At 38.7% G+C, this 13,382-nt stretch overlaps 3 protein-coding genes across 3 annotated transcripts in view; 2 read left to right on the forward strand and 1 right to left on the reverse strand.

Annotated features, from left to right (window-relative positions):
• Positions 1-13,382, reverse strand: part of LOC146405189 (olfactory receptor 1165-like) — a 458,625-nt gene that overhangs the window by 270,808 nt on the left and 174,435 nt on the right. The window lies entirely within an intron of this gene.
• Positions 1,635-7,475, forward strand: LOC146405208 (olfactory receptor 4C46-like). The gene is made up of 2 exons (XM_085015196.1): positions 1,635-2,239; positions 2,551-7,475. Exon 2 carries the CDS (start codon positions 3,257-3,259, stop codon positions 4,271-4,273), a length of 1,017 nt encoding a protein of 338 aa, XP_084871322.1. The 5' UTR covers positions 1,635-2,239; positions 2,551-3,256; the 3' UTR covers positions 4,274-7,475.
• On the forward strand, positions 7,436-7,810 carry LOC146405209 (olfactory receptor 4C46-like). The gene has a single exon (XM_085011658.1). It carries the CDS (start codon positions 7,436-7,438, stop codon positions 7,808-7,810), a length of 375 nt encoding a protein of 124 aa, XP_084867784.1.

The raw sequence follows: 13,382 nt of genomic DNA on the forward strand, positions 1-13,382 counted from the left end.
TGCCCAATGTCCCATACTGACCATCACAAGAGTACTAGAGATATATTGTTGAGAATAATTTAGAATTTCAGTTTTCTTCCTCAGGCCTCTGGTGAATGGGAAAACCAGGTTCTGACTTTTAAATCACTGTCATTAGTTTTATGCCCTCTCTGATCTGGTGGTTAATCCATGAACACTAGCTTTCCAGGAAAAGGGTTTCATATGGATAAGAAGACAGAATCCTCTTTCTGCCATGAGGGCACAGATTAACCACATCCGAGATCCTCACACTGGAACTATGCCATCCTTGCTACGCACATGACATTCAAGTTGCTCAGATACCCAGATTCACACAGAGAAAAGGGACTCACATGTTTTGTTTCCAAGGGCAGGGAATACCATTCCCCACATAAGAATGTGTGTTTTTCCAACCTGCCTCTCCAGAATACCTGCTCAAAGACAAAGCCTTTCCATCAAAGAAGGTAATTAATTCCTGGGAGAGAAAACAGCAGCTCTCAGAAAAGGGTCCTCGAACTACTGTGGAAATCTCTTTAAATATCCATGCATTGCATGGGAACATGTCTTTGTTTGTTTGTCTCCTTACACATCCAGAGCACGATGCATCAAGGATGGAATGGCGCATTTCAATGTGTTTCTACCACACATCCTGCCTCCTGCTTATAGGACCGGAGACATCCATCAAAGCTCATTTCTCCATAGTGTTCAAAATCAATTCATTCTAAATCCAACTCCCAGGATTTCTGGGGAAACCATTTGTGCCATTAGGCTAGGAGGAAATATTTAGACTATTAAAGTGACGTACTTATCTACTGTTGAGAAGATACTAAAATTATCTGAAGAATCTTTCTTCTTGTGTCAGGAGTTTCATCTTGAAAGGTACTTATCCCAAAGGGAGGTCGTTTTGAAGATGGATTAGTTTCGAACCCTCTCAAATGTCATTAATATCACCCTAGACCAGAAGGTAAGGTTCTCAATAGTGCTGATCCATTAAAGATTGTTACTTTACATATGTAATGATCATGATTTTTCAATTGAATAATAGTCCATTTCACCTTCCCCTGTTCTTCAAGAGAAAGCTGGTAAGTATCATTAGTCTAATCTGTGATATGAAAAACCTGAGCTTAAGAAATGTATTTTTGTAGGACCTAGCTCTCTAACACCAAATGTCATTCTTTTGCCAAAGAAACTTTTGAAACTATCAAGACCAATCATGAGAATGTAAACAAAATTTAAACACACCACACACCCACAAAGGTAGAAATGACAATATTAAGTGATAGAAACCATAAAGTCTTTAGTCCATTGAAAAGATCTTTCCCTGAGACCCACTGGTCTGCATAATATGAGTCTCCCATAGCTTCTTTCAAAATACCACTGGAGATGATTCCTCTACAGGTTATTGCATGGTTCAAAGTTTTCCTGCATTATTGCTGAATATGGCCATTCTTCCTAGGCCTACATACCTGGTCATAAAGATAAGCGGAGGTTCTTTGTCTACAGCATGTAGTGCATAGGTTCATATGTGTTTCCTCAACTGAGTGGACACTAATATTCTCACTTGATATTAGAGGAAACAAGGTTGTAAGGTGCCAAGAAATGTGCCCCAGATCAAGACGCTGAGAGCGGGGAAACAATTTTGTTTTCTGATTTTTTTTTTTTTTCTGATTCTCAAACTAATATACTCAACCACTGGAATCATCATTTCAACACTTTTCAGAAACATCTGTGGATTCTTGCTTAGTGGGGAAACTGGAGAGAAAAGATCCTAGGGTGAGGGAGAGACAAAAGGTAAACAGACCTTCAGTGAAAGCAGGACCACATAGTTATTCAAAACTGGAAATTCCAATATGTTGAACTGTGTGCATAGGTCTTGGTCTGTGTGTATGTGTATTTACATGTCTGTCAATGAAATGGATTCATATATACTTGCCTCTGAAAGAGCATTAACGTAACCATAAGTATTACGGTCACATCCAACGGAGTTGACTAGTTCAACAGTGTTTATTTTAAACTAACAATATAGGCCACAGTTTAAGAATTTGGATGAAAATTAAATAAGATGTACACTCTGAACTAATCTTAGATCTGCCCTTTAGTTGCTGCCTGATTTTGTTAATATGCTTAACTTCTCTCTGCTTTAACACCCTAGTGTGTAAAGTAAATACAAAAATGATACTGGTGAACATCTCATAGGTTTGTAATGAGGATTAACCAAATGCCTCAAAAAAAATAATGAGGAGTTCCCTTCGTGGCGCAGTGGTTAACGAATCCGACTAGGAACCATGAGGTTGCGGGTTCGGTCCCTGCCCTTGCTCAGCGGGTTAACGATCCGGCGTTGTCGTGAGCTGTGGTGTAGGTTGCAGACGCGGCTCGGATCCCGCGTTGCTGTGGCTCTGGCGTGGGCCGGTGGCTACAGCTCCGATTCAACCCCTAGCCTGGGAACCTCCATATGCCGCGGGAGCGGCCCAAGAAATAGCAACAACAACAACAAATAAAAGACAAAAGACAAAAAAAAAAAAAAAAAAAAAAAAAAAAAAAAAAAATAATGAGAGTGCAATAAGCATTCATTAAGCTAACGGAAACTAATTTTATTGAAGTATAGTAGGAGAGAATTAAGTTTTAGTCAATACTATCATGTATATTCCCATTAATAATCATCAATAAAATTCCTTTTTTTACATGGTTTTCATTTTTTTCCATTATAATGGTTTACATGGTTCTGTCAATTTTATATTATACAGCATATAAAATTCTTTACCAAGATCAATACAATGCACACGTTATTTTTATTACACCATGACAAAAGAAATAAATTATTAAAATTATCTTTATCAGGTTTTATAACATTTTTGGCCTGAAGGATATGTTTTAACACGTTTACTGTTAGCAGATGCCGTCTCTTATATCCTTTTCATCACTTTCCCTTTAACAATGTCTTGTTACATTGAATTACATGCTTAAAGTTAATTTTCTGCATTCTGTACCAGACTGAGCCTCAGCCCACTTCATCAATGTCCATGTCAAATCTCTTCACTTGACTTGTCCACAAGATTCTCTCTCTCTCAAGTCCCCCTTCCCATAACACTCATATTCTAATATATTAACACTTCTGTTCTCAAACTGACAGTATTACTCTCATTTTCTCATACATTCACAATTAAACAACATACAAGGAATCAGAGCAAATTTCCTCTCTCAAGGAAAATCTTATAAGAATTTAGAATCCAGTGGAATAAAGGCATTTGATATTTTTTAGATGGAAAGGCTTAATAATCTCAAGAGTGAGCTAAAAAATGAAATCACCTTTTTTTCAGGTAATATTGTTGACAATAACATGAACTACATGGAGACTAGGAACAATGTAACAGAGTTCATTCTACTGGGCCTCACACAGAATCCACAGATGCAGAAAGTCATACTTGTGGTGTTTTTGGTCATCTACACTGTCTCTCTGGGAGGAAATGTGCTCACCATAGTCACCATCACTACCAGCCCATTAATCGGGTGCCCCATGTACTTTTTCCTGGCTCATCTCTCTTTCATCGATGCTTGCTATTCCTGTGTGGATACCCCTAAACTGGTGGTAGACTCAATCCATGACAAGAAAACAAGTACTTTCCATGGATGCATGATCCAAATCTTTGGGGAACATTTCTTTGGAGGGGCTGATATCATCCTGCTGACCGTGATGGCCTACGACCGCTATGTGGCCATCTGCAAGCCCTTGTACTATGCAACCATCATGAATCGGAGGCTATGTGGCCTGCTGGTGGGAGTGTCATGGCTGGGAGGCTTTCTCCATGGATTCATTCAGATCCTCTTCATCTTCAGATTGCCCTTCTGTGGCCCTAATGTCATAGATCACTTTATGTGTGACCTGATCCCTTTGCTTGATCTGGCCTGCACTGATACCCACACTCTAGGGTTCTTTGTTGCTGCCAACAGTGGATTCATCTGTCTGTTGAACTTCCTACTCTTGCTTGGCTCCTATGCGGTCATCCTTCACACCCTTAGGACCCAAAGCTTGGAGGCCAGACGCAAAGCCCTCTCTACCTGTGTCTCCCACATCACAGCAGTTGTCATCTTCTTTGTGCCCTGCATATTTGAGTACATGCGACCGGCAGTTACTTTACCTATTGATAAATCAGTTGCTGTATTCTGCACTATGATAACTCCCATGTTAAATCCCTTAATCTACACCTTGAGAAATGCCCAGTTGAAAAATGCTATTAGGAAACTGTTTAGTAGGAAAGCCATTTCAAGTGAAATATAAATGTGCCTAGATCCCAAATTTGAGTGAAGAGAGGCAAGGGTCATAAAGAGATTTTTCTTGATCTCAGCAATTAAGACTTACGAGATCAAGAAAAATAAGGTAACTACAAAGTATAGATTCTGCCAGATGTGGAGTTAAAATGGGCTGAAGTTAATGGGGGCAAAAAAGCTAGCCCAGGACTCCTCTAAATATTGGGAAACCCCTCTCAACTTGGGGATGACTATATTTAACTTCCTCAGTGTATATGGAGTCAAAGATTTTATTGTAATAAAACAACATAAAGGCAATAAAAATATATACTGATGTTTAGGAATAATCTCTGTAAAAATCCAAAGAGTGTGGTAGGCACTGATGTTATCACCATTCACAGCTGAGGGAACAAACAGAAAAGAGTATGTCCCAAAACAGAGATACTGAAGAACCAGTAATCAGAGTACATTTGATCACTCAGACTATGACCTTAACTTCTCTGATACACTGTCAGGAAATGATGACAAAAAATTAACAGGATTAGAAGAGTCTCCATTCATAGAGATGGATTGTGGGACTGTGCTGGACCATAGGCATATCTTTAAATAAACGCAATTATTACATGGATATCATCATAGGAAGAAATAATTTTCCTTTACCTTCCTAATATGTATGATATGTTACACTACATATTCATACCTGTTAGCATATATATGATTAATATAACTAAATTCTAATCATTGTATTAGTCAATCTGCCCATGTTTAAATATCATGGTTTATGGTTGGGAATGTTCTCTAACTGTGCATTATTAAACTTCTTTAGGAATATCGAAGATATGGGCCATTTAATCTCTAAAGCATGAGTAATGAATATGACTCAGAATCATTTTGTCTTGTCCATTTGAACATCTTATGCTGAGAATCCATCGGAAAGAGGGATGAGTCAAATAAAATGATGTTTTATTTGACAGGAATTTCATGTCATTAAACTTATTAAAATACTATTTTACCCTGAACTTCAAGTTATTAAACAATCATATTGGAGTTCCCACTCTGGCACAGTAGGTGAAGAATCTGACTGCAGTGACTCAGTGTCACTCTTGAGGCACAGGTTCAATCCCCAGTTCAGTGAATTAAAGGATCAGGCATTGCTGCAGCTGCAGTTTAGGTAACAGCTGTGCATGGTACAGAAATTAAAAAAAAAAAAAAAAAACACACTCATACTCAAATTATGGGCTCAGTTTAAAAAAAGAGTACAGTGAACTACAATAAATTGGGGTTTATAGAAATGGTTAAATGATTAAACATAAGTATAAAAATGAATACATAAAATAAAATATAGACAGAGATGCTGTACTTAAGCCTAGGAAATTCTTTCTACCTTTATCTGAGAATTTTAATTATATCCCTTCAGAAAACACAATTTGTTTTTCTTACTGCTTCAACTACGAATAAGGAAAAAATTGAACCTGAATATGTCATTATATGATGAAATAGTTTACCTTGATATTAACCCTGCTCCTAGCAAGACTTCATCATACCAAGAATGTGCCCTGTTTTTGCTATATTTCTCTGTTATTCCGCTTGCTTTTTGGTGACATTACATCATGAAAAGCTATGTTTGACATATGTACCTTCAAGTATGCAAATTCTGCAATTTCAGAATAAATATATGCCATTCATTGCTTCCATCCTTCATTTATTAAACAACACACAATTTGAGTCCAAGGATTCTAGCAGGCACATCGAGAGTTCCTGGGTTTCAGCACTGAATAAACAAAAAACAGAGTGCTGCTTTCACAGAGAGACCCCAACAAGGGAGCAGAAAGTGATATCACAGTTTATAACCCGTAAGATAATGAAGCACGATGTGTCATAAAAGTCTGTTAGGAAGACACACAACAGAGACATGGTGGGTCAGAAAAACTGTTCAGGATGAAAAGACATCAAACTTGGATGCAACAGATAAAACAGAATCAGAAGAATGAAAAGGCAACAGGGAGAGTACCAGTATTGCTGTGAGATGAAATATATATCAAAGGTCAGCAGGTGAATACAAGAAGACAGAAGTCCTAATAAATTAAATATTCCTGTGCTTGTTAAATCAACTATTTATTCAAAAATCATTTCCCGAACGTTCACTGTATGCTGCAAACTTAGCTCAAAAAGGGAAAATAGTACATTATGAAGTTGGAGAGACAGGAACAGAGAAAGTAATGAAGGGTCTCAAAATTATTGACAAGCTTAATGCTAAGAACCATAGGGAAAATTTCCAGCATACATAATTTTAAACTAGAAAATTTTGAACTTAGTTTTGAGTTTGAGAATGATAATTCTGGCTTCTGTGGAAACTAAATTGAAGGAAGCATCACAGGTGGCAAAAGGGAAGCTAGAGCTTTTACTGTAATGATTTAGGTGTAAAAGGATCCTGGAGGCTTGAGCTTTGCCAGTGATGATGCAGAATGGGGTGGACACAGCTGCTGCTGGTCAGATCTCATTCACTGGGCCCCACTGCACCCAGGAATTGCTGCTGTGTGTCTGGGCTGCTGACAATCCATTCTTTCTGGACACCTGGGGCATATGGAAGTTGCCAGGCTAAACGTCAAATCAAAGCGTCAGCTTCCAGCCTACTCCACATTCACAAGAATCCCCATCCAAGCCACAGTTCAGACCTAAACAGTAGTTTACTTGCAGGAACACCAGAACATTAAGCCACTGAACAAAGGATTAACCATGCATCCTCAGGGACACTATGTCGGGTTCTTAACCCACTGAGCTAGAACGGGAACTAAGGGGTTCTTATTTTTAAACTTTCAAAGCACATGAAAAGAAACTCCCTCCACCCCAAATATACCTCAAACAATACTTTTAAAAAATGTTCAATGATAGCAGTCATGAGGGAAAACAAATTTAAACCTCAGTAGGTGATCACTGCATACCTCCTAAAAAGACTAAAGGTAAAATAAAGGGACCAGAATGTAGAGCTTTGTTTGTGTTTGAACTTTGAATGCACGTCTTCTGTTTACATATCATTCCACATGTTTAATCTTTCCCAATGTGCCATACTGACCATCACAAGAGTACTAGAGATATCTTGTTGAGAATATTTTGCTATTCCTGTGTGGATACCCCTAAACTGGTGGTAGACTCAATCCATGACAAGAAAACAAGCACTTTCCATGGATGCATGATGCAAATCTTTGGGGAACATTTCTTTGGAGGGGCTGATATCATCCTGCTGACCGTGATGGCCTACGACCGCTATGTGGCCATCTGCAAGCCCTTGTACTATGCAACCATCATGAATTGGAGGCTATGTGGCCTGCTGGTGGGAGTGTCATGGCTGGGAGGCTTTCTCCATGGATTCATTCAGATCCTCTTCATCTTCAGATTGCCCTTCTGTGGCCCTAATGTCATAGATCACTTTATGTGTGACCTGATCTCTTTGCTTGATCTGGCCTGCACTGATACCCACGCTCTAGGGTTCTTTGTTGCTGCCAACAGAGGATTCATCTTTATGTTGAACTTCCTACTCTTGCTTGGCTCCTATGTACTCATCCTTTAACCCTTAGGACCCAAAGCTTGGAGGCCAGACGCAAAGCCCTCTCTACCTGTGTCTCCCACATCACAGCAGTTGTCATCTTCTTTGTGCCCTGCATATTTGAGTACATGCGACCAGCACTTACATTACCCTTTGATAAAGCAGTTGCTGTCTTCTACACTATGATAACTCCCATAATTTAAACATTGAGAAATGTCCAGCTGAAAAATGCCATTAGGAAATTGCTTAGTAGGAAAGCCATTTCAAGTGAAATATAAATGTGCCTAGAGCCCAAATGTGAGTGAAGAGGGGCAAGGGTCATAAGGAGATTTTTGTTAATCTTGGCAAAAAAGACCTAAGAGATAAATAAAAATAAAATCACTACGAAGCATAGATTCTGTGGTGAGGAGTTAAATTGGGTACAAGGAAATGAAGTGGAACAGAAGCTAGCCCAGTGCTATTCTCTAAATATTTGGAAAATTCTATCAAATTGGGACACACTTTCTCTAAATTTATCAATATATATGGATTCAAAGCTTTTATTTTAATTAAATAAGACAAATGCAATAGAAGTATATACTGGTGTTTAGGAATAATTTCTGTAACAATCCTAAGAGTTAGCTAGGGACTCCTGTTATCATCATTAACAGCTGAGGATATAAACAGAAATGAGTAACTGCCAAAACAGAAATATTGAAGAACCAGTCATCAAAATATAACCGATCGCTGAGACTATGATCTTAACTGCTGTGATACACTGTCAGGAAAATGATGACAAAAAGGTAACATGCCTAGAATAGTCACCATTTATAGAGATGGACTGAGGGACTGTGCTGGACCATATACCTGTGTAACCAAAAAAGTAAATTTTGACATGTATATCATCAAAGGAAGAAATATTTTTCATTTATATCCTAATATGTATGATATGTTGCACTATACATATCTGTTAGCATATATGCTATTATATAATTGGTTGAATACATAAAACTAAATTCTAATCATTTTATTAGTAAATTTGCACATGTTTAACTATCATGGATTATGGTTATGTATTTTCCATAACATTGTGTTAAGAAACTCCTTTGTGAATATAAAAGATACGGGCCACTTAATCTAAAAGCATGAATAATGAATATTACATCATATTTCCAAATGTCCTTCTATCACTCAGATGCATTTTGTATTGTCTTTGTGACCATCTTCCGCTGATAATCCATCAGAAGAAGGGATTATTCAAATAAGATGGTATTTCATTTGACAGGAATTTCATGTTATTAAATTTATGGAAGTAATATTTTATCATGAATTTCAATATTTTAAACAATCATATTGGAGCATCCACTCCGGCATAGCGTAGGTAAAGAATCTGACTGCAGCGGTTCAGTGTCATTGTGAAGGCACACGTTCGATCCCTAGTTCAGAGCATTAAAGGATCAGGCATGGCCACAGCTATAGCATAGGTAACAGCTGTGGCTGGGATATAATTCCTGGTCTGGGAACTTCCATATGGTACAGGTGTAGTCAAAGAAAAAGGAAAAAGACAAACAATAAAAACCAGTCATACTCGTAAATATGTGCCCACTGGAAAACAAGAGTTTGAACAAGTAGAATAAATTGTCCTTTCTAATAATTAACAAATGAATAAAGGTAAATACAAAGAGGGAAAAATGTAATAAAACATAGGACAAAAATACTACCGAAACCTAGGAAATTCTTTCTACCTTCATCTGAGACTTTTATTTAGATCCCTTACCATTTGCTTTTCTTCCTGCTTAAACTAGGAATAAGGAAAAACATAAACGAGTATGTCATTCTATGAAAAAGCAGTTTACCCTGAGGTTCTCCCTCCTCCTAGAAAGACTTCGCCTCACCATGAAGGTGGCCTGTTTTTCCTGTATTTTTCTGTTAATCGGTTTGATTTTGGGTAACATGACATCATGAAAATCTATGCTTGACAGATGTACCTTCATGTATGCAAACTGCAATTTCAGAATAAATACATTCCATTCATTGCTTCCATCCTTCATTTATTAAACAACACATACTTTGAGTCCAAGGATTCTAGCAGGAACATTCATAGATGCTGTGGCTTCAGGACTGAATAAAGAAAAACCTGAGGGATGCTTTCACAGACAGACCCCGACAAGGGAGCAGAACATCACATCACACTGGTATCACCTGTAAGAGAATGAAGCAGAGTGTGTCCTCAAAGTCTGTTGGGAAGACACACAACACAGAAATGGTGGGGCAGAAAAAATTTCAGGATGAAAAGAGATCAGAATGGGATGCAGTGGATAAAATACACTCAGAAGAATGAATAGGCATCAGGGAGAGTAACAGTGTTGCTGAGAGATGGAGCATATATCAAAAGTCAGCAGGTGAATAAAAGAATGCATAAGTCTTCGTTCCCATTGTGGCGCAGTGGATAACAAATCCGACTAGGAAACATGAGGTTGTGGGCTCGACTCTTGACCTTACTTGGTGGGTTAAGGATCTGGCATTGCTGTGAGTTGTGGTGTAGGTTGGAGATGTGCCTCGTATCCTGCATTGCTGTGGCTTTGGCATAGGCTGGCGGCTGTAGCTCTGATTAGGCCCCTAGCTTGGAAACCTCCAAATGCCATGGGTGTGGCCCTAGAAAAGATGCAAAGAAAAAAAAAAGAATGCATAAGTCCTAATAAATTAAATATTCCTGTACTTGTTAAATCAAGTATTTATTCAAAAGTTGTTTCCTGAATGTCCACTGTGTGGCAGGCAACATGCTAGACACTTAGCTCCAAAAGGGACAAGAGCACATTTTGAAGTTGGAGAGACAGGAACAGAGAAGGTTAACGAGGGTGTTGTAATTGTTTGAAGGCTTAATGCTAAGTACTCCAGGGAAATTGTCCAGCGTACATAGTTTTAAACTAGAAAATGATGAAGTTCGTTTTGACTTTTAGAATGATAATTCTGGCTTCACTATGGAAACTAAGTTGAAGGAAGTATCACAGGCAGCAGATGGAAGCAAGGAGGTTAGTGTAATGATTCAGGTATAAAAGGATTCTGGAGGCTTGAGCTTTGCCAGTGATGATGCAGAATGGGGTGGACACGGCTGTTTCTGGTCAGATCTCCTGCACTGGGCCCTAATTCACCCAGGAATAGCTGTTGTGTGTCTGGGCTGCTGACAGCCCACAGCCCCATTCTTTCTGGACACCTGTGGCATATGGAAGTTTCCAGGCTGATGGTAAAAGTAGAGCTTCAGTTGCCAGCCTACTCCACAGGCACAAGAATCCCCATCCAAGCCACATTCAAGACCTAAATCGCAGCTTATATATGACAACTCCAGGACATTAACCCACTGAGCAAGGCCAAGGATTGAACATGCATCCTCAAGGACACTATGTCAGGTTCCTCACACACTGAGCTAGAAAGGGAACTAAGGAGTTGTTATTTTTATTTTTACTATTATTATTTTTTTTTTCTTGGTCTTTTTGTCTTTTCTAAGGCTGCACCCGCAACACATGGAGGTTCCCAGGTCAGGGGTACAATCGGAGCAGTAGCTGCCTGCTTACACAAGAGCCACAGCAACACAGGACCCAAGCCACATCTGTGACCCACACTGCAGCTCATGGCAAAGCCCAATCCTTAACCCACTGAGTGAGGCCAAGAATTGAACCTGCAACCTCATGGTTCCTAGTCAGAATCATTAATGACTGAGCCATAATGGGAACTCCTGCTTTGTTTTGTTATTTTCTTAATTACAAATTTTACAAAGAACATGAAAAGAAACACCCTCCCCCTCAAAAAAATATACCTATAATGACAGTTAAAAAAAATGTTCAATATAGTTAGTCATCATGGATAGCAAACTAAATCCTCCATAATTTATCACTGAATATCTCCTAGAATGACTAAAAGTAAAATGCCAACAAAGGAACCAAAATGTCCCTTGTGATTGAATTTAGAATGAGCTTCATGTGCTTAGATATCATTCCACATATTTAATGTTGCCTAATGTGCCATACTGACCATCACCAAAGCACCAGAGATAAAATTGAAATTGTTTTAGAACTGTTCTTTTCTTCCAAGGGGCTCTGGTGAATGTGAAAAAGAGGTTCTGAATATGAGTACTTTTAAATCTCTGTCATTAGTTTTACACCCTCACTGCTCTAGCTCTCACGGAATAAATACTAGGTTTTCTACAAAAGGTTGTCATATTGAAAGAAGACAGAATTCTCTCTCTGCCATGAGGGCACAGGTTAACCACATCAGAGAGCCTCACACTGGAACTATGCCATCCTTGCTACACACATGACATTCAAGTTGCTCAGATACCCAGATTCACACAGAGAAAGGGGACTCACAGGGTTTGTTTCCAAGGGCAGGGAATACAATTCCCCACAGAAGATTATGGGCTCTTCCAACCTGTCTCTCCAGCATACCTGCTTCGAAGACAAAGCCTTTCCATCAAAGAAGGTAATTAATTCCTGGGAGAGAAAATAGCAGCTCTAAGGAAAAGGGCCTCGAACTTTTGTGGAAACCTCTTTAAGGATCCATGCAGGGCATGGGAACATGTCTTCTGTTTCTGTGTTTCTTTACACATCCAGAGCACGATGCATCAAGGATGGAATGGCGCATTTCGATGTGTTTCTACCACACACTCTGCCTCCTGCTTATAGCACCAGAGCCATCCATCGAAGCTCACTGCTCCATGGTGAACCAAAGGAATCCATTCTAAACTCCACTCCCAGGTTTTCTGTGCAAACCATTTGAGGCGCTAGGCTAGAAGCATATTTATAGACTGTAAAAATGACTTACTTATCTATTGTCGATGTAATAAGGAATTATCTGAAGACTCTCTTTCCTCTTGTGTCAGGTCTTTGATATTGAAAGGTACTTATCCCAAAAGGAGGTCATTGTGAAGATGGATTAGTTGTGAACCCTCTCAAGTATCATTAATATCACCCAAGACCAGAAGGTAAGGTTCTCAATAGTGCTGATGCTGACTACAGATTGTTACTTTACATATATAATGATCCTGATTTTTCAACATTTTTCAAAGGGAATAATAACGCATTATATCTTTCCCCACTCTTCAAGAGAAAGTTGTTGAACATCATTAATACACCCTAACAAATAAAAAACACAAGATTATAAAATGTATTTGTACCACTCAGCTCTCTACACCAGATATCCTTCTTTGGCCAAGAGACCCATTTGAAACACTCAAGACGAATCATGAGATGTATGCAACATTTAAACACACCTCACACACATGCAAAGGTATAAAGGAGATTATTAAGCGATTTAAACCATACACTATTTAGTCTGATAGGAAGATCCTTCCCTGAGATCCACTGTTATGCATACGATGATTCTGCTGTAGTTCTTTTAATGGAAAATTGGAGAGGAATCCTCCCCAGTTGGTTACATGGTAAATGCTTTTATGTATTATTGCTGAATATGGACATTCTTCCTATGACAACATCCATAGAGTCAGAAAAACAAGTGAAGGTTCTTTCTCCACAGCATGTAATGCATATGTTCATATATGTTTCCTCAATCAATAGCCATCATAGCTGAGCGCACATGAATATTCTCACTTGATATTAGAGGA

Source organism: Sus scrofa, chromosome 2, assembly GCF_054392235.1.
Source record: "Sus scrofa isolate SSC_HxYL_T2T_F1_AM1 chromosome 2, Sscrofa_HxYL_maternal_Yorkshire_Landrace_v2.0, whole genome shotgun sequence".
In the NCBI taxonomy this organism is placed as follows: Eukaryota; Metazoa; Chordata; class Mammalia; order Artiodactyla; family Suidae; genus Sus; species Sus scrofa.